The 22,089-nt window shown below is 43.9% G+C and overlaps 3 protein-coding genes across 3 annotated transcripts; 1 reads left to right on the forward strand and 2 right to left on the reverse strand.

The window, feature by feature from the left end:
- Positions 1 to 269: 269 nt before the first annotated feature.
- Positions 270 to 1,988, reverse strand: ly6d (lymphocyte antigen 6 family member D). Its single transcript, XM_014214956.3, has 3 exons — positions 1,797 to 1,988; positions 752 to 853; positions 270 to 614 (listed from the first exon to the last, which is right to left on the reverse strand). Exons 1-3 carry the CDS (start codon positions 1,849 to 1,851, stop codon positions 529 to 531), a joined length of 243 nt encoding a protein of 80 aa, XP_014070431.1. The 5' UTR covers positions 1,852 to 1,988; the 3' UTR covers positions 270 to 528.
- Positions 1,989 to 4,930: 2,942 nt separating this feature from the next.
- Positions 4,931 to 14,522, forward strand: LOC106613066 (V-set and transmembrane domain-containing protein 5). The gene is made up of 4 exons (XM_014214954.3): positions 4,931 to 5,144; positions 13,486 to 13,812; positions 14,081 to 14,224; positions 14,347 to 14,522. The coding sequence occupies exons 1-4, from the start codon at positions 5,069 to 5,071 to the stop codon at positions 14,376 to 14,378; spliced, it is 579 nt and encodes a 192-aa protein (XP_014070429.1). The 5' UTR covers positions 4,931 to 5,068; the 3' UTR covers positions 14,379 to 14,522.
- Positions 14,523 to 14,631: 109 nt separating this feature from the next.
- Positions 14,632 to 20,987, reverse strand: med17 (mediator complex subunit 17). Its single transcript, NM_001173859.1, is given in 12 exon segments — positions 14,632 to 15,011; positions 15,153 to 15,312; positions 15,573 to 15,690; positions 16,831 to 16,968; positions 17,193 to 17,377; positions 17,606 to 17,736; positions 18,002 to 18,236; positions 18,325 to 18,461; positions 18,588 to 18,807; positions 19,089 to 19,252; positions 20,322 to 20,586; positions 20,954 to 20,987. Coding segments are annotated over 11 exon segments (1,938 nt in total). The 5' UTR covers positions 20,563 to 20,586; positions 20,954 to 20,987; the 3' UTR covers positions 14,632 to 14,802.
- Positions 20,988 to 22,089: the final 1,102 nt, after the last annotated feature.

Genomic DNA, 22,089 nt, shown 5'->3' on the forward strand with positions numbered 1-22,089 from the left:
GTCCCCGTCTGGCGACCCACATCCCAGCAGGAGGCCATGAGCCAGCATGACCCACTCAGGAGCATCCGGAGAGAGAGGAGACTAGGAGAGGCTACACTAGAATCACAGCTCAGGCATTGGAAATCCTCATTACTGTAAAACCTCCATGTTTTATGGCATTAAGTCAAGCTTTGAAGGACAGCAGAAACAGTTGAGAGTCATTCAAAGGGCTAGATTTTTTTGCACGACAGAAAGTATAAGATTGCCTTTTTTTAAAGATTATCACAAACAATGATTACATCTTTATTGAGGAAAAATGAACTTACTATGACTGTGATATAGGTTGTCTCACCTAGCTATCTTGAGATGAATGCACTAACTAAGTCGCTCTGGATAAGAGTGTCTGCTAAATTACTAAAATGTAAATGTAATTAATTGAAAGGTTATAATGTAACCCATATTCCAAAGTATTTCCCACACAACATTCAACTGTATCTAAACAGAAGGTGACCGTGTGTAGTCAGTGGCGATGGTTCTCCGTGGATCATGTCAGTTCTCACACAGGTCACCCTGGCAACAGTAGGCGTTGACACCCGAAACACACATCTCCTCGCAGGTACGAGTCACTGTGTCCGCTGTGAAGGAAAAGAAGGAAGTAGAAAATGTTAGAGCAATTTACAGATGATTATTGCACTCAGTTGATTAATAATACATCAATATTATTGATACAGGTTGAAAGGACTGAATGGAAGAAGAAAAGTAGAATATTTACCAGTCACCACAGTTCTGCAGTACATGCTCGATGGTGGACATTCTGTCACTTGCTTGCAGTCAGCGTCATCCTCCTCACATGTGTAACAGCTGAGTGTAAGCACTGTGGAGAAAGTCTCATTTAGAGCAGAAGTGATGATAGGATATTTAAAGTGTGGATCATCATTTGCTTATCAAATAAACACTGGTGGAAAAAGTACCCAATTGTCATACTTGAGTAAAAGTAAAGATACCTTAATAGAAAATGACAAAAATAAAAGTGAAAGTCATCTAGTAAAATACTACTTGAGTAAAAGTCTAAAAGTATTTCGTTTTAAATATACTTAAGTATCAAAAGCAAAGGTAATTGCTCAAATATACTTAAGTATCAACAGTAAAAGTAAAAGTATAAATCATTTCAAATTCCTTATATTAAGCAAACTAAACGGCACGGTTTTGTTGTTGATTTAATTGGCGGATAGCCTGGGGCACATTTCAACACTCAGACATCATTTACAAACAAAACATTTGTGTTTAGTGAGTCTGCCAGATAAGAGGCAGTAGGGATGACCAAGGATTTTCTCTTGAAAAGTGTGTGAATTCGACCATTTTCCTGTCTTGCTAAGCGTTCAAAATGTAACTGGTACTTTTGGGTGTCAGTGAAAATGTATGGAGTAAGAAGTACATTGTTTTCTTTAGGAATGTAGTGAAGTTAAAGTAAAAGTTGTCAAAAATATAAACAGTAAAGTAAAGTACAGATACCCCAAAAACAACTTAAGTAGTACTTTAAAGTATTTTTACTGAAGTACTTTACACCACTGCAAATAAATTCATTGGTTATGAGAGTGTGAGCATTTTCATTCCTTTACTAAGTTGTTGAAGATCCTTCACTGTTATAAGATCAAACTTTTCCCCTAACAAACATAGTTCAACAACATCATGCAACATAGGCTACATATTAATCATTTTGCAGTGGACCTGAAATTGAGTTTTTTAAAAGCACACCTCAACCAAGAGTTGCATCTATCATGTTTATAAACCAGTCTATATTTATTAAGTTTGCTCACCTTGAGTGCTACAGAGCAGCACCAGCAACACGGTTGTCAGTAGCAGGGTCCTCATGTTCTCCAGTAGTGTGAAGGAGTAATGTACAGGTACAGCTTTTGTACTGATACACCTCGCACTGTACTGACTACTCACCTAAACAGACTGGTTTGTTTCATTGTGCACTTACATTAAATGCATTCCTTCCCCCTTCATTTTCTAAGACAAATTCAAGTAATGAAGCGAGACAAGGAGGAGGAGCAACTACAGTGGAGGGACTGGTGAGGTGGTTTTTTAGTCCTCTCTATGTTCTAGGAATGCATTCTTGCCAGTGAATGTGTCATCAGCATCTGGGCATGCAAATCAGACAATAGAGTGTTGTCCCCATTGCTGGGAAATAACCAGGAAATAACCTGATTAAATAACCTAACCAGTTGGACTGCATTCTTTCATTACAGTCCAAACAACTAAATGAATAGAACTTCACAAGCATAGTCCTATTCATTATTTTTAAAAAGCATTACTTTCAGAAGTTTTCATATTGGTATGCAGGGACCAACTAGGACCAGAAATTAGGCATTTCTAACACACCGGCCCATTTTTCCTCCAGATGCCCCATTATTAGCCAAATAATTATACATATGTGCAAAAACACCAACTTAGACAGGCCCATTGTGCTACAGATCGATTAGCCCATCTGGCCCTATGGTCAGTCTGTCTCTGTAGGAATGTGTGACACAGATGACATACAGCATTACAACCAATAGTCTACTAAGGAATACATCTGTTTTTCAAAGACTTCATGGAAATATCTTACATAAGGTTAAGGTTTGCATGGCCTTGCTAAGACTAGTAGCTGGTGGGGCGTAATGTTACCTTTGATGAAGCCTCTTGCAACCTTTCACTCCATCTCACATTGCCTTATAGTTGCAGTTGGGTAAAGGCTGCTAGAATAACTACTACATGTTTACCTATATTTAATTGGGGTGGCAGGTAGCCTAGTGGTTAGAGCATTGCTGGATCAAATCCCTGAGCTGACAAGGTAAAAATCTGTTGTTCTGCCCCTGAACAAGGCAGTTAACCCACTGTTCCCTGGTAGGCTGTCATTGTAAATAAGAATTTGTTCTCAACTGACTTGCCTAGTTAAATAAAGGTTAGATTAAAATGAAAATGAAATTGAAGGGATCCAAAACGCCCTTTGAAACCAAACCACTTTACAGCACATCACATGCTGACTTGTGTGGAACTGAGAAGAGTGGCAAGTGGTTAACAGTGCCCTCTTCAGGTCAAATATAGTAATGTTGGCATTATGTTCAATAACGCCAGCTCTCGTGTTTACCAGTCAAGGTTACGTCCTCACCAGGGGAGAACTACAGCCTACTCTCATTGAAGCCATGGGAGTTCAAGGCCTACCCGGTACTGCAGGCATTGATAGCAGAAAAGAGGACACCGCCATTATAGTGAATGGAAAAATTTGAATCTTCATGTAAATAAAAACATGTTTGGAAGACAATCATGGTACCAATAATTGCTTCTAATACACCAGAAGTATGTCCTTGAACCGATCATTTAAAAATCACACAGAAGAAGTTATAAGAATAATTGTTGTTAATGGCAGTCTGCAGTACCCTGGTCGGCCTTCAACTTGTGTCAATGAGAGGAGTCAAAGGCAGCAGCACTGAGCCTGCCTGCAACATCACTTCATGGTTGAGTTCAAGCTGTGTATGTTGTCTCCATGAGATGCCATCTTAACCGACCTCATTTGGCTTCAATGCGCTATAGAGAGAAATATAAATTGCGTATTTTTGTAGGCGCTACCTCCGCCATGGTTCGTTGGACAAAGCTTATGGGCAAATGAATGGCATTTTTGTAGGGTTTTTGGATTAACACCGAAAATAAGGTCTGTGCTAAACACCGTTTTTTTTCTATGAGATAATCTTCATCAGCTACACAACGTTTTGTGAATTTTTAAGCATTTATGTAATTTAAAAAAGCACATAAAGACTTCATAATTTATAAAGATCATGTTAACTAACTGATATTATCTCATAGTACAAAACCTCCTAAGCCTGTGTTTACCACATACCTTTTCAGCATTTATCTCAAAACCCTATTCTTTCCCCATAGGATGGCTGAATGAACCAGAGATAACTCATTTCCGGGCTTTAGGACTACAAGCTGACGAGCTCTATTGAGTCTTCACATAGGAATGAATGGTGTCAATGGTTTGTCTAATCATATGCAGTCATTGGTCCTCACCTCAAAAGTAGACAGGTCTACAGATATATGATCTTAATTTAACCAGTTTCTCACAGCAGATTATAATTAATGGACTGTTTTATAGGGCAAAAAAATATATGTTTACGTGGAAATTACAAAGTTAAGAAGCCTTTATAAACTTTGAATACACTACAAGTTTGCATTTCCTGCTATGCAAATTAAGATCCTACTTCTGTACATTGATTGAGAGTGGTTGAAGAAGTGACAAAAAAACACAACTCATCTAATCCAATTCATGCATAATACAGTGTTACACCAAAACCCTTTAGATAGGAGAAAGGCTGACTGCAGATTAAAACAGAAGGATCACAGTTCTTACATTGATCCTTGACTAAACAAAACACATTTTGAGGAGAAAAAAAACCGTACTATTCTAAGCTATTGCAACAGTGACCAGGCGGCCAATAGGCAAAGACGATTTGTGATTTACTACATTGCAACTTTTATTCATGTGGCCATCATAGAGAGGTGCAGTCCTCTTAGAATATATCTATGAATAGACACTCCTTCCTGTCTGGCCTGCTCAGCAAGGTGTGTCCAAACTCGAATACCAGTTATTCATCCCACGGTGGTGCGTTTCTGGGAGGCAGTACAGGGAGGCAGTACAGGGTGGCAGTACAGGTGTGTCTCTCTGTGTGTGTGTTTTTGCATGTGTGTGTGTCTGCATGTGTGTTTACTCTGTTATTGGCTCCCTCCCTCCCTCTCTCTCTCTCTCTCTCTCTCTCTGTGTTAGTTTTACACAGTAATCTCCTCCTGATCCTGTCTGATAGGCGAGCTGCCGTTGCACAGGTAGCCAGAGAGCACAGAACTGAGAAGGACAGAAGAGAACATCACCAACAAAAGAGAGATAATGTTTTCCACCAGAATAAAACATTAACAACACACTGAGAATAAAAAGGAAGGAGAAACACAGGAAATAATGGATTTTCAGAGAAGAGTAAAGCGAATGCTCCAGAATGCGGAATGACCCAGTAGACACTCCGTACTGGTGAGAATATATGGACCTGGGGATCTAATGTGGCCTTTGCGGCTCTGGGACGCACAGGAAGTCGCTATTTTCCTCAGCCTCACATTGTATGTGTGCCACCTAGGTATGTATCCTACTCATACATGGAAACACTTCTGTCAGCATGTATTCATATATGGAAATACTGATTTGAATGTGTTTAAATGTGTGAGTACTTGCGTGTTTAAGGGCATGCCTATGTTTGCCTCAAGGTGTATCATGTATGCCAATCACTTGCAGAAGAAACTTTCTTCTGGTATCAGTTGACTAACTGAGTATTCTCCAACATTTGCTCTGATGTGGTTTGTACCGGTGTATAGTAATAATAGTACAGTTAGACACACAGTGGTTTGTTAATTCACCAAAACTTTGATACAGAATGATGGTTTCAAGGCATTCTTCTGGCAGCCAAATGTTTCTCTGTCATTCTTTCCACACTGTAACAAAATGATTTATGCATGCTTCATCTTGAGTGCACGCTTCATCTTGTGTACACACACACTTTTAGTTGGACTGGTGTGTCTGAGTCAGTAATTCACATTGATTGCAACACATCTTACATGATAAAACAACCGAAAGCAGGTAGCCATGTGGGCAATTCAAAACCCATCAATCAATCAATCAAATGTATTTATAAAGCCCTTTTTACATCAGCAGAGTGCTTCTACAGAAACCCAGCCTAAAACTCTAAAGAGCAAGCAAAGCAGATTTAGAAGCACGGTGGCTAGGAAGAACTCCCTAGAAAGGCAGGAACCTAGGAAGAAACCTAGAGAGGAACCAGGCTCTGAGGAGGGGCCAGTCCTCTTCTGTCTGTGCACGGTGCAGATTTTAAGAGTACATGGCCATTTAGGCCAGATTGTTCTTCAAGATGTTCAAACGTTCATAGATGACCAGCAGGGTCAAATAATAATCACAGTGGTTATAGAGGTTGCAACAGGTCAGCACCTCAGGAGTAAATGTCAGTTGGCTTTTCATAGACAAGCATTCAGAGGTCGAAAAAGAAGGTGCGGTAGAGAGAGAGAGTGAAAGAGGGAGAGGGAGGGTCGAAACAGCAGGTCCAGGACAAGGTAGCACATCCGGTGAACAGGTCAAGGTTCCATAGCCGCAGGCAGAACAGCATAAATGAAGATCTCCCCCACCGCACGAGCCTGAGTGGGCGCAAAACCGGACAATTCGAGTATAGCAAAAAAAGCCTGGCACGACGTGATGCACCCCTCATAGGGATGGCATGAGAGAGCACTAGCAAGTCAGTGACTCAGCCCCCGTAGTATGGTAAGAGACAGAGAATCCTAGTGGAGAGAGTGGAGCCGGCCAGGCAGAGACAGCAAGGGTGGTTCATCACTCTAGTGCTTTGCAGTTCACCTTCGCACCCCTGGGCCAGACTACACTCAGTAGGACCTACTGAAGAGATGAGACTTCAGAAAAAATGTAAAGGTCAAGACCAAGTCTGTCTCTCTCACATAGATAGGCAGACCATTCCATAAAAATGGAGCTCTATAGGAGAAAGCCCTGCCTCCAGCTGTTTGCTTTATAATTATAGGAACAACAAGGAGGCCTGCATGACCGTGGGGTACGTGCATGTGTGTACGGCTGGACCAAATTGGAGAGATAGGTAGAAGCAAGCCCATGTAATGCTTTGTAGGTTAGCAGTAAAACCTTGAAATCAGCCCTCGCCTTAACAGTCAAGATTCTAGCGGCTGTATTTAGCACTAGCTGAAGTCGATTTAGTGCTTTATCCGGGTATCCAGGGAGTAGAGCTTTGCAGAATTCTAATCTCGATGTGACAAAAGCATGGATTGGCATTTCTGCATAGTATTCTGACAAAAAGTAAAAGATTTTTGCAATGTTTTGAAGATGGAAAAAAGCTGCTCTTGAAATATTGTTGATATATTTGTCAAAAGAGAGATCAGGGTCCAGAGTAACATTCAGGTCCTTTACAGTTTTATTTTGATACAACTGTACAACCATTGAGATTAATTTGTTAGATCAAACAGAAGATCGCTTTGTTTCTTGAGACCTAGAGCTAGCATCTCTAATTTGTCCAAGTTTAAAAGTAAAACATTTGCCGCTATTCACTTCCTTATGTCTGAAACACAGGCCTTCAAGGTAGGCAATTTTGGTGATTCACCATGTTTCATCAAAATGTACCGCTGTGTGTCGTCTGCATAGCAGTGAAAGTTAACATTGTGTTTCCGAATGACATCCCTAAGAGGTATACACTGAGTGTCCCAAACATTAGGAACACCTGCTCTTTCCATGACATAGGTGAATCCAAGTGAAAGCTATTATCCCTTATTGATGTCACTTGTGAAATCCACTTCAATCAGTGTAGATGGGGAGGAGACAGGTTAAATAAGGACTTTTAAGCCTTGAGACATGGATTGTGTATGTGTGCCATTCAGAAGCTGAATGGGCAAGACAAAAGATTTATGTGCCTTTGAACGGGGTATGGTAGTAGGTGCCAGTCGCACTGGTTTGAATGTGTCAAGAACTGCAATGCTGCTGGGTCTTCATGCTCAACAGTCTCCCGTGTATATCAAGAATGGTCCACCACCCAAAGAACATCCAGCCGACTTGACACAACTGTGGGAAGCATTTGAGTCAACATGGGCCAGCATCCCTGTGGAACGCTTTCGTAGATTCCATGCCCTGTCTAATTGAGGCTGTTCTGAGGGCAAAAGAGGGTGCAACTCAATATTAGGAAGGTGTTCCTAATGTTTTATACACTCAGTGAAAACAGTAGTGGTCCTAAAATGGAACTTTGAGCAACACTGAAACCATCCACAGAAACAAACTGATATCTTCCTGTCAGATAAGATCTGAGTATCCAAGCTAGTTGGAAGAATTCCAATTTGGTGGAGTGCTATTTCCGTTCCAATTTTCTGGAAGCTTGCTTCAGGGCTTGGGTATTTTCTGTATATCAGGGAGCTAGTTTCTTGTGACAAATGTTTTTGTTTTTAGCAGTGCAACGGCATCTAGGGTATTACGCGAGGTTAAGTTTAGATCCTTGGTTAGGTGGTTAACTGATCCTTAGGTAGGTGGAGGGAGTCTGGAAGGGCATTTAGGAATCTTTGGGTTGTCTGAAAATGTATAGCAAGGGTTTTAATAATCCTTGGTTGGGGTCTGAGCTAATAAAATGCTGGTCCTATAGTCCAGGATAATGAGGAAAAACATTTAGATCCACAATACCTATTCCATGGGACAAAACTAAATCCAGGGTATGATTGTGACAATGCGTAGGTCCGTAGACATGTTGGACAAAACCCACTGAGTCGATGATGGCTCGAAAGCCTTTTCGAGTGCGTCTGTGGACTTCTCGATGTGAATATTGAAGTCACAAAAAATGTGAACATTATCTGCCATGACTACAATGTCCGATAGGAATTCAGGGAACTCGGTGAGGAACACTGTATACGGCCCAGAAGGTCTGTAAACAGTAGCTATAGAAAGTGATTGAGAGGGCTGCATATATTTTTTTTGTAAATTGAAATTTGCTTTCATAAATGTTAGCAACACCTCCACCTTTGCAGGATGCTCAGGGGATATGGTCGCTAGTGTAACCAGGAGGAGAGGCCTCATTTAACACAGTAAATTCATCAAGCTTGAGCCATGTTTTAGTCAGGCCAATCACATCATATGATTAGTGATTAGTTCATTGACTATGACTGCCTTTGAAATGAGGGATCTAACATTAAGTAGTCGTAGTTATTAACACAATCTCTTTCAATAATGATGACAGGAATGGAGGTCTTTATTTCAGGGAGATTGCTAAGGTGAACACCGCCATGTTTAGTTTTTCCCTACCTAGATCGAGGCACAGACGGTCTCAATGGGGAAACTGAGCTGACTACACTGACTGTGCTGAGAACAGACTCCACTAAGCTGGCAGGCTGGCTAACAGCCTGATGCCTGCACCCATCTCATTGTGGAGCTAGAGGAGTTAGAGACCTGTCTATGTTGATAGATAAGATGAGAGCACCACTCCAGTCCTTCGCTCCTCAGCAGGCCAGACTTGGTCCTGTTGGTGGTGAGTGGCAGGAAGAGGGCCAGTTTTGTATAAATGTTATATTTTGGGAGGGGCAGAAAACAGTTTGAGTTGTGTTAGTCTGCTGTAGAGCTCATCACTCCCCCTAACTGGGAGGGGGCCAGAGACAATTACTCAATGCCAACACATCTTTCTAGTTAAGTTACACGCCAAAGTTGTGTTGCGCTTGGTGACCTCTGACTGTTTCATCCTAATATCGTCGGTGCCGACATTGATAACAATATCCCTATACCCTACACTCTTCAGATTAGCCTTTAAGTCGGTAGCCTGCCCCCTGGTAAACAATGTATGATTGCTGGATAATTCTTTTTAAGTCTAATACTGCGGTTAATGGAGTCGCCAATGACTAGTGTTTTCAATTTGTCAGAGCTAGTGGTGGGAGGCTTCGGCAGCTCAGACCTGGTAACGGGTGGAGGAGAGACCTGGAACGGCTTGGGCTCTGACTCGGGCTCTGACTCCGACTTGTTGGTTGGTGGGGAAAACCAGTTGAAAGTTTCTATCGGCTTAATGAGCGACAATGGTTGAGCATGCCGACAGCATTTCTTTCCAGAAGCCATAAGCTTGTTTGGCAAGTTTCAAGCAAGACGAACTAAGAACAACCTGTTATTAAAGCGAGTGACGCAGAAGGTTCACTGTACCTGGAAGAACCTGTTCTATAGTATAATATATTTTTTAAGTTCCTAACATTTCTAACATCTTACTGATCTCAAGACTGACTTGGACACGACTTAGACTTCAGGCTTTTAGGCGTGCACGTCATTGACAACCTGGAATGGTCCCTTCACACAGACAGTGTGGTGAAGAAGGTGCAACAGCGCCTCTTCAACCAGAGGAGGCTGAAGAAATTTGGCATGGCTCGTAAAACCCTCATGAACTTCTACAGATGCACCATTAAGAACCTCCTGTCGGGCTGTATCACCGCCTTGAACGGCAATTGCACCATTCGCAACCGCAGGGCTCTCCAGAGGTTGGTACCATCAGACCAACGCATTACTGGGGGCAAACGGCCTGCCCTCCTGGACATCTACAGCACCTGGTGTCACAGGAAGGCCATCAAGGACCTCAGCCACGAGCCATGGCTATCTTACCCCTCTACCATCTAGAAGGTGAAGACAGTACAGGTGCAAAGCTGGGAGCGAGAGACTGATAAACAGCTTTTATCTCCAGGTCACCACTAGCCATCCTTCACCCAGTACCCTGCCCTGAACCTTAGTCACTGTTACTAGAAGGCTACCACCCGGTACACTACTCTGCACCTTATAAAATTGCATTTAATAATGTTTACATACTGTACTGTTTTTCCCACTTTATAGGTACATTGCATTCGGAAAGTATTCAGACCCCTTGACTTTTCTACATTTTGTTACATTTTGCCTTATTCTAAAATGGATGAAAAAAAAAATCCTCATCAATCTACACATAATACCTCATAATGACGAAGCGAAAACAGGTTTTTAGAAATTTTTGCAAATATATAAAAAAATTTAAACAGAAATATCTTATTTACATAAGTATTCAGACCCTTTGCTATGAGACTCGAAATTGAGCTCAGGTGTAACCTGTTTCCATTGATCATCCTTGAGATGTTTCTACAACTTGATGGGAGTCCACCTGTGGTAAATTCAATTGATTGAACATGATTTGGAAAGGCACACACCTGTCTATATAAGGTCCCACAGTTGACTGTGCAAGTCAGAGCAAAAACCAAGCCATGAGGTTGAAGGAATTGTCCGTAGAGCTCCGAGACAGGATTGTGTCGAGGCACAGATCTGGGGAAGGGTACCAAAAGATTTCTGCAGCATTGAAGGTCCTCAAGAACACAGTGGCCTCCATCATTCTTAAATGGAAGAAGTTTGGAAACACCAAGACTCTTCCTAGTGCTAGCCGCCCGGCCAAACTGAGCAATCGGGGAAGAAGGGCCTTGGTCAGGGAGGTGACCAAGAACCCGGTGGTCACTATGACAGAGCTCCAGAGTTCGTCTGTGGAGATGGGAGAACCTTCCAGAAGGACAACCATCTTTGCAACACTCTACCAATCAGGCCTTTTATGGTAGAGTAGCCAGTAAGAATCCACTCCTCAGTAAAAGGCACATGATAGCCATCTTGGAGTTTGCCAAAAGGTACCTAAAGACTCTCAGACCATGAGAAACAAGATTCTCTGGTCTGATGAAACCAAGATTGAACTCTTTGGCCTGAATGCCAAGCATCACGTCTGGAGAAAACCTGGCACCATCCCTACGGTGAAGCATTGTGGTGGCAGCATCATGCTGTGGGGATGTTTTTCAGTGGCAGGGACTGGGAGACTAGTCAGGATTGAGAGAAAGATGAGCGGAGAAAAGTACAGAAAGACCCTTGATGAAAACCTGCTCCAGAGCATTCAGGACCTCAGACTGGGGAGAAGGTTCAGCTTCCAACGGGACAACGACCCTAAGCACACAGCCAAGACAACGCAAGAGTGGTTTCGGGACACACCTCTGAATGTCCTTGAGTGGCCCAGCCAGAGCCCGAAATTGAACCCGATCGAACATCTACTGGAGAGGCCTGAAAATAGCTGTATAACAGTCTGATGGCCTTGAGATAGAAGCTGTTTTTCAGTCTCTCTGTTTCACTTTGATGCACCTGTACTGACCTAGCCTTCTGGATGATAGCAGGGTGAACAGGCAGTGGCTCGTGTGGTGGTTGTCCTTGATTAACCTTTTGGCACTCCTGTGACATCGGGTGCTGTAGGTGTCCTGGAGGGCAGGTAGTTTGCGTTGGGCTGGGCAGACCACACCACCCTCTGGAGAGCCCTGCGGTTGCAGGCGGTGCAGTTGCCATACCAGGCGGTGATACAGCCCGACAGGATGCTATCAATTGTGCATCTGTAAAAGTTTGTGAGGGTTTTAGGTGCCAAGCAAATTTCTTCAGCCTCCTGAGGTTGAAGAGGCACTGTTGCGCCTTCTTCAGCACACTGTCTCTGCTGTTTCCTGAAGTACACGATCATCTCCTTTGTTTTGTTGATGTTGGGTGAGAGGTTATTTTCCTGGCACCACTCTCCCAGGGTCCTCACCTCCTCCCTGTCTCGTCATTGTTGGTAATCAAGTCTACTACTGTTGTGTCGTCTGCAAACTTGATGATTGAGTTGGAGTCGTGCATGGCTACGTGGTCATGGGTGAATAGGGAATACAGGAGGGGGCTGAGCACGCATCCTTGTGGGGCCCCAGTGTTGAGGATCAGCGAAGTGGAGGTGTTGTTTCCTACCTTCACCACCCGGGGGCGGCCTGTCAGGAAGTCCAGAACCCAGTTTCACAGGGCTGGGTTCAGACCCAGGTCCTTAAGCTTATGATGAACTTGGAGGGTACTATGGTGTTGAATGCTGAGCTATAGTCAATGAACAGCATTCTTACATAGGTATTCCTCTTGTCCAGATGGGATAGGGCAGTGTGCAGTGTGATGGCGATTGCATCGTCTGTGGATCTATTGGGGCGGTAAGCAAATTGAAATGGGTCTAGGGTGTCAGGTAAGGTGGAGGTGATATGATCCTTGACTAGTCTCTCAAAGCACTTCATGATGACAGAAGTGAGTGCTACGGGGCGATAGTTATTTAGTTCAGTTACATTTGCTTTCTTGGGTACAGGAACAATGGTGGACATCTTGAAGCACGTGGGGACAACAGACGGAAAGGGAAAGATTGCATATGTCTGTAAACACTCCAGCCAGCTGGTCTGCGCATGCTCTGAGGACGTGGCTAGGGATGCTGTCTGGGCCAGCAGCCTTGCGAGGGTTAACGTGTGTATTGTTTTGTATTTTCTAGGTATTACTGCACTGTTGAAGTTGACACAAGCATTTCGCTGCACCTGCAATAACATCTGCAAATCTGTGTACGCAACCAATAAACTTTGATTTGAAATGAGCGATGCGCTAGAATCACATGCCAGTGAGCCATCTCAAAGTCATTTGATGACAGCAAACCCATCATAAAGTATGAAATAGGCCAATATAAATGTAAAAGTCTGTTTTTATAGAATAATATGTTATGTAATGTCTGTTGTGGAACTGAAAACATCCTGTATTTTGAATATGGTTATGTAAGGGAGTAGTGTAAAGGGTGGGTATTTCTTATGTCCAGAACTGAGGGGCCAATTGTGCTCTAAAGAAAAGAAAAACTGAAGGTATTTGATCCCTTGCTCATAAAAAGGCAAGTGGGCTCGAGTCAGTACAGGAGTCAGGAAGTTACTATGGTGATAACATGTCAATAACACATCAGTGTGTGGGTCATAATGTTGATTTATCTGATTCTAAAATACAAATCATATATATCAGGTTCTCTCTATCTATCATACATTAACCAGCACTGTTCCTCTCTTTCCCTTCCTCCCTCCACTATGTTCTTCCTCTGGCAGCTGGAGCCATCTCCATACAGTCTCCTCAGCAGAGTCTGACCAGGCCTGTCCAACAGGATGTATTGTTCTCTGTAGACATCTCCTGTGTTGGGACTCCCACCATACAATGGACCTTTATGTCTGGCAGGGTGAGCAGAGACATTGGGGCCTGGCAACCTGGGGGGTTTACCAATGTATCAGAGGACTACATGGACAGAGTCCACACATACACTAATGGATCTATGGGACTGTCGGCCCTACGTATTCAGGACGCCGGCTTCTACGTGATCACTGTGACTGAACTGTCCGGGAGCAGCAAAGATGAAGGATTTGTCTTGAAGGTGGAAGGTGAGTGAATAGTGGGCGCAGGCCTGTATCACAATGTGGCATTTTGCTTTAGGCTACAGTGTTAGTGTTTCATCATAGCTGACATTTACAAGAACCCCTTTATGGAACTGTTTCCTTCTCAGTCCTGGAGATGGCTTCTGTAGCGGCCTTATGGTGTTAATGAACAGTATCTTTACAAGTAGTTCAGTACAAGTGACCTTCATTTCTGAGTAAGCTAGTTAGTGGAAGTGAGAATGAACATGGTGTGATCTCCCTCCTTGTCTTGTAGAGGTTCTGTATGAGGACCTCCAGTTCCTGGCAGTGTTTGCTGTAGGGCTGGCCTCCCTGGCTGGCTTCCTCATGGTCTCCATGTGGCTCATGGACAAAGCCTACTGCCGGATCAAGGCATGGAGACAGAGGAGGCAGATGCCAGGTAAATTATTTTAGAATGCTTTTTGGTGTAATAGATACATTTAGTAATTCAAAGACTCAAGTTTAACTGTTCTTGTGTGTACTCGGTTTGTGCGTCATTGAATGTCATGTTTTTCTCTCCAGAGAATGATTTAACTGACCTGCAACCTCTCTGATATGAAGATCTATGCAACAGCCAGATGACACTGCCCAACAACCACTCTGAGCTAAAATGAAAGACTAATGTTAAGCGTCCACAGCGTGTAAATTTCACCAGGTCACTGATTCCAGGAACAGATGAAGGATCGTCAACCTACGTGCCTCAAGACTAGCTGCATGTATTCTTTTACTATCACACACACACACACACACACAACAGCTGATATTAGTCCATGCTATTTTATGTAAGGAAACACACTGACAAGTGGAAACAAATTATATATTTATTTTCACAGCTGAGTTTTTTTTACTGTAACAACATTTGAAATATATATATATATATATATTTTTTTTTACATCGACACGGGTAAGTCAAATGTCCAAGCAATTCTACTAACATCAATGCATGATTTCCACAAAAGTGGATCGAGAGAGAGAGACCTAAGGACAGGGGGTGAGAGCAGCCATGAGAAGCTCCATCTTGTAGACAAAGTTGCGTCCCTCCATCTTACTCCAGTGGACCTCCTTGTAGGGCCCTCGCAGGTGGTTCCACTTCCCATCTTGGATGACGTCAGACTTGGGCAGCTCCTTGCTCTGGCTGCGTGGGAACTGGACCAGGACCTTACAGCCGCTCTCTGGACCATTACGCACTGGAGAAGATACATTCATTTGGACAAATGTTACCATTATCTTATACATTTCAGTCATTATATTAGTTTTCAGACTAAATTAGTTGTTTAAGGTGTATGACATCCAATATGCCTGATTGATTGATTGATTGAAGACGGTACCTGAGATGGCGTACTCCCCGTTGGAGGAGGCGACGGTGATGGCCGAGGCATTTCCGATGCTCTCCACAGAGCCCAGGCCCACATGGTTACTGAAGCTCAGAACATGCCAACCCATCACCTTAGCTAGCTGCTGTACCGCATGGACCTGGTGCTGAGACATCTGTAGTACCAGGGGACAGACACAGGGGACACTGTTACTCACACTGGTTCTAACAGGCAGCTACAAAAAGGCTACATCAATACTTTGAAATTGATTTGAATAAAAGTTTCCCTGGAGCAATAAGCCAAGTGAAGAACTAGGTCTAGCAAATGTTATGCACTTCAGAAAATATAGGTGGCTTCTAGCTATACTTGAGTGTAATACAGGGTACATAAACAGCAGTTGGCGGTGGTATGACAGCAGTCACTGTGTCCCTTGACCTGGGAGAGAAGGAAGTCCTGCAGCTCCTGTTCCTGGTGAGAGAGTGTGATGACACGGCCGTCCCTGTGCACCACTCGTATCTGCTCAACCCCTATGTTCAGCTGCAGCTGGATAGACCTGCACACACCCACACAGAAGGTCATGGAACATTCTTTCTCCATGGTCAAAGTTTTTGCTAGACAAGACTTTTTATTTTTACCGAACGTTGAAAAAGCTGAAAAATTGGCCAATTAAATTGGTGGTAATTCATTAAGGTGAAACCTCTTCTTCTGTTGTTCGAGCAAGGAACCTAACTTTTTCCCTTTTAATGTATTCTCACCATATATCCAGGCTGTATCACAACTGGCTGTAATTGGGAGTCCCATAGGGCGGCGCACAACTGGCCCAGCGTCAGCCGGGTTTGGCCAGTGAAGGCCGTCATTGTAAATAAGATATTTTTCTTAACCAACTTGCCTAGAAGATATGTTGACACTTCCTGGCCCAGAAGTATATTCTCTAAACACTGTCCCTTAAACCATGTAGAAATAGTATTCTGCCTCTGTTGCTCTGGCCTGGCCAGTCCTCCTGGCTTTAACACTACTCTGCCTCTGTTGCTCTGGCCTAGCCAGTCCTCCTGGCTTTAACAGTACTCTGCCTCTGTTGCTCTGGCCTGGCCAGTCCTCCTGGCTTTAACAGTACTCTGCCTCTGTTGCTCTGGCCTGGAAGGTCCTCCTGGCTTTAACAGTTCTCTGCCTCTGTTGCTCTGGCCTAGCCAGTCCTCCTGGCTTTAACAGTACTCTGTCTCTGTTGCTCTGGCCTGGCCAGTCCTCCTGGCTTTAACAGTACTCCGTCTCTGTTGCTCTGGCCTGGCCAGTCCTCCTGGCTTTAACAGTACTCCGTCTCTGTTGCTCTGGCCTAGCCAGTCCTCCTGGCTTTAACAGTACTCTGTCTCTGTTGCTCTGGCCTAGCCAGTCCTCCTGGCTTTAACAGTACTCTGCCTCTGTTGCTCTGGCCTAGCCAGTCCTCCTGGCTTTAACAGTACTCTGCCTCTGTTGCTCTGGCCTAGCCAATCCTCCTGGCTTTAACAGTACTCTGTCTCTGTTGCTCTGGCCTAGCCAGTCCTCCTGGCTTTAACAGTACTCTGTCTCTGTTGCTCTGGCCTAGCCAGTCCTCCTGGCTTTAACAGTACTCTGTCTCTGTTGCTCTGGCCTAGCCAGTCCTCCTGGCTTTAACAGTACTCTGCCTCTGTTACTCTGGCTTGGCTCCTGCTTCACTTACTTGCAGATCTGCTCGTAACCCTGGGAGGTGATGAGGACTTTGACACTGGACTCGTACACATCGTTGATGTTGGACCAGTGGGCCTGGATCTGGGGGTCTTCTATACGGCTGGCCAGGCTGTCGATGGTCCGCGCCGTCCTGAAACAGACACCAGGGGTGGACTTGCAGTCAATGTTGATTTGCTGTCCTGTAAAATGTTTATTCAGTAACATATTGTTTCCTTGTGCAAACATTTTCATGATTTGTGATTTGACAAAAAAGATAAGGGGTGCTTTGAGTGAAACAACAAGCCTGACAGAAGAATATTATAATTAATAAAACAGTATGAGCTTATCATTGATGTGGTGTGTGTTTGTGCCTACCTGCTGCGTAGGAAGATGTGTTTGGCCTGTTTGATGATCTTCTCCAGTAGGCCCTCATTCTGCTGCAGGTTGGAGATCTCAGCCTTGTCATAGGCCATGGGCCCTGCCATACGCTGCCTTTTGTGGCCAAAGGGGGCACTAGCCGGATGGGGCATCACTATGGAACTCAAGGTCTGCTTGTGGAACTGTGGGTGGGAAGGGTGGGGCATTTATATACTGATCAATATGTATCACAGTTCACACAATCAGCAGTGATACACACATGTGCATATGTATAAGATGAAATAAAACACAGGGGACTTAGTTTGGTCAGTATCTGTCTGAGTATGTCTTTTGGTCAACAATATAATTACTAGATGGTAAGGTTCAATTTACTTCCAGAATTTTCCACCCAGAAAGACTGGCGGACCCACCTCTCTCATGAGCTGGTGCAGGTTGTGTTCTAAAACGTAGAGGTGGTCGTCGGGTTTGGGTTTCTCTGGTGAAGCCCTCTGGTTCTTCTTCTCTCCAGTGGAGTGACACAGAGAAATGGACAACTGGAGACCTGCAGGGAGGATAGACAACCTTAATAGTGGTGTAATACAGAAATCTCCAAGAGTAGGACTCTGCACATCTGACGAGGGGTGAATAACAGCTAAATAACAGCTAAAGCATTTCTGGACACTTAGAACATACTACTCCAGGTAACAGACAACAACAAAAAACATGTAAAATGGATTGATTTTGAAAAATGCATGGTTTCATGGAGTATTCATTTTCCATAGGCTACAATAACTCTCCTAAAAGCATCCATCGTGAAGTATCCTCACCTGGGAAGGGTTGAGAAATTATCTGGTTCTTGACTACGATGTGGGGGATCTGGGACTTGATCTGAACCGCCTCCCGGGACAGCTGGGCGAAAATCTCCTTACAGAGCAGCACGTTCTGGGCAGCTTCCAGCTTCACATGCCACGGCTGAGTACCTGCTTTAGCTTTAGGCTGCCTTCTGAACAGGCTCACAGTACCTAGGTCACCTATGTCAGGGGCTTGTTTCTGGATTGAAACCTGGAAGACAACACATAATGTTTGAGAGGCCAGGCCGAACATCAACATTATCACAATGAGGTATGTTCCCTGAGCAGTATCTATTCACTTTGATGTAAGCTGATCCCTCCAGATCACTGGGGATCTGGACGTTCAGTGGACAGTAATCCTCCGGGAGCTTCTTGTCCAGGTCGATGTCCGTGTTCTTTATCACCTCAAAGGTGCCGGCATGAGGAAACAAGGATCCTGCAGAGAGATACATGGCATTAGAAATTAGCTATATAATGTCAGAAAAACAATGAATGTGCAGAAGGTGGTAAACACTGCAATGACACTAAATGAGACATTTGAGCAGAGTTAAAGCCTCCACACCTGCGCTCCTGTAGCTGAGGTCTCCCAGGATCTTGTCTCCTACTTTGCGTAGTTTCCACTGCGAGCGGAGCCGCAGCAGCTCTGAGTTGAAGTCTCTCTGTCTCCTGTTCTCCTGGTTCTCTGCCACTGACTTGCTTAGTTTATCTGCCCCCTTCAGGAGCAGCTGAGCTGCTGTGGCCAAAGACTTCTTCTTACTGATGAGCTGGAACACCTGGGGCGTCTATAGTAAGGAGTGAGGTAGGGAGGTCAGGGGAGAGAGAGGGAGGTCATAGGTACATGTCAAATAGTCCAGTGGCTTCATCTCCTTCATCTGCAGTGACCTCAAAACACAGGATAGATCAAAGTAAGCAAGATGTTGGATGTGTATTGTGTACCAGGAATTAGCTTTCATTATCAGTTTAGTTCTTCCACGTCAGTGCAAATGAAGAATGAACCACTTAAGACTACTGAGATGCATTGAAAAGATTGAAGTCCTGAGTAAAGCCACTTAGCTAGGCCTACCTTTCCGGCTGAGGGGTCCTGGGACACTGGGTCCAGGGCCATGTACTTCTTCTCCTTGACTACGCTGAGGACGTCGTATAGCACACACATCTCTGTCAGGGAGCTGCGGAGGTTGTTACGCACAGAGTCCCAGGGCCACAAGGACGGCTGGAACTTCACTGTGGCTGGAAGAAGAAGGAGCAAGTATCAATCAACCATTCTGTTCAGATCAACTCCCTACAGAGCACTTAATAGAAATCATAAGTGTTGCTTCAGATTTGGGCCGGGTACATACCAGTATTGCGATAATCATTAGTATCTTGGCAAGGAAACAAAACACGAAGCGGATTTAACTTTTTAGTAAAACAGACCTAATGTTGGAAACAAATGTCATTATGTTGTCATCCAGGCACATTTATTTATTTTCCAAGCTTTAGCACACAATGTTTTACAGACAGCAGGTTTTCAAAAGACCAAAGAGTTAGGTCTGCTTCGTGTTTTCATTTTTGCCATGGAAAAAATATTGTGCTATTGGTATCATCAAAGCCCTGCTACAGATGTCTATCAGATGGTCTCAGGAACATAAGGTACGGTGGTTTTTCAATAATAACTCTCCAAGGCAGAAATAATACCTTTACAGTCAATTAATGAAGCTGGTGTAGACTGTCGTGGAAATTCAGTACTGAGAGAGATTTGGTAATTTCTTCAAACAATCATCTTTATTTTATATCGATTAATTATTGCAATAATGAGGCTGGTCGACCCCCCACCCTTAACTGTTGGACCGAGAAACCTAACCTTCACACAAATGCAGAGTACTTTATATTGCTGACACTAACAATGCTCAGCCATGGTTGGTTCAACCCCCCTCATGCAGACCAAGGAGCATCATAAGCCACTCTGGGTTCCTCCTGTCATTATCTGCATGTGGGTTGTTGTCTTAACCCAAACCCTGGCTTAGTTTCCCAGATGCAAAGATGACTTTGAGACAATGAGGGATTGTTCTACTCCTAAGCTATCTCTAGGAAAACACATTATTGTCTATGCAACTCTGTCTTTAACTCATTTGTCAGCTCAAGCCATCTCTGCAGGGAACTAGAGTGGAGACCATAAAAACACAGACACTAACAGGACAGAAATATCCTCATATTTGTTAAGTATTAATTGCTAACTATTAATATCAAACAAAATCAGGTAAATGTGTAATTTTTCTATCACAAGACAAACACTGAATGTGTCCATGGGGTGACATACCTTCATCCTCCTCTGGCTCTTGCTTCCCCCACTCCTGGGGGTCCCTGGGCTCTGTTTCCGCCCCCTCTTCATCAGAGTCTGATCCCTGGCCAAAGTCGATCCTCTGGGCTAGCTTGGCCAGGTTCTGGGACATGGACAGGGGAGGGACATATGTCTCCATGCCATCCAAAGACACCTCCTGGACCTGCTTCTCGCAGGACGACTCGATGCTGACACGCACTGCTGGACCACTACCCGACATGTTGATGGCGAAGAGGAATCACACCTAAAGCACACAAAACCATTCTAATCACTACATTTTACCCACCATAACTATGATGATCACAGACCATGGGCAAGTTTAGACAAATAAGGACCTCGCTAAAAAGACTACAGCTAGCCATAGCTAGTTGGCATTGAGTGACGCTAGCTAGACATTATCACATACTGTAGCTAGTTAACATTAGCATTGGCTAACAACAGATAGCTAGCTAAACAAAGCAAACAAGCCAGTCCGATTAGCCTAGTATAAAATCCAGCTCCCTAATGCACATTACAATTAGATAAAAGCGGAATACAATTTATGTTATACAAACGATTTTCAACGGAATGTGAGATAGATAGCTAACTAGCTAAATATAAATATAGCTCACCGTTAGGAAAAGGACGACTTTTACAATGTCTTCTTCGTGTGTACTGTCCTGGAAACCTACCACTGGACGTGGGCTATGCTGCCACCTACAGTGCAGTGTTCAATATGGGTACGTTCCACACATACTGTGTGTTCAGGCAATTTTGTGTTTAATAACTGATAAAGATTTTGTTTATTAAAGGTCCAATGCAGCCGTGTTTAACTCAATATCAAATCAAAAGTACATTTGATCTCAATAAAGAATCTATCAGCAAAGTCAGAGCTAGTAAGGGGGAAAAAAGTAAGGTGCGAGTGTTAGTTCACAAAAGGCATTTTGGGGGCAGGGTGAGGAAGGGGTGCGAGAGGGGCGCTGTGGGATTATTTAAAAGACTCTTTGAAGAGGTAGGGTTCAGATGTTTTTGGAAGAGGGGCAGGGACTCTGCTGTCCTAGCTTCAGGGGGAAGCTGGTTCCACCATTGGGGTGCCAGGAAAGAGAAGAGCTTGGACTGGACTGAGCGGGTGCTGCCCTCTCGTAGGGGTGGGAGGGCTAATGAGACCAGAGGTGGCAGAACAGGGTGTTTATAACTAAACCAAGATAGACCACAGCCTGTTGTTTCCAATGGGAACAAATGAGTCATAGTGGGCAGAACAAGCAAGGAGGTGGGCAGAGCCAAGCACGAGCTAGCAAGCTAGCGAGATCCCGTTAGGGAATGCCTACTCTGTGAAGTGCGCGTGTGCAATAACTCAATTCGCCTTTGCACTCAGAAAACTGTATTAAGATCAAATGTTTCATCAATGAGAAAATTTGCAGAATGTCGGGCAAAATCCATCTCGTTCCATCTTCTCCCACTGCCGGATACTGGGCTTCCTCTCACTACCATATTTGGCAGGTGCTTCACATTTATAAATCCGTTGAAATATCTGTCTCATGTTCTATCTGTGACGGAGTGTTCGGTTTAGGGGTGTAGGGTTTGAGCATAACCTAAAGGTATGGAGGGGCAGTTCCTCTTGCTGATCCGTAGGCTAGTACCGTTGTCTTGTAGTGGAAGAGCAATATCTCAAGCAAGAATTTAGCTAGGACTGTCTGGGATTAGGGAGGGGAAAACTGAAAACTAGCTGTTATTGTCAGATTGGGTTGGAACTCTCTTTCTTATTGGT

Source organism: Salmo salar, chromosome 09 (assembly GCF_965601325.2).
Source record: "Salmo salar chromosome 09, fSalSal1, whole genome shotgun sequence".
NCBI classification, from domain to species: Eukaryota; Metazoa; Chordata; class Actinopteri; order Salmoniformes; family Salmonidae; genus Salmo; species Salmo salar.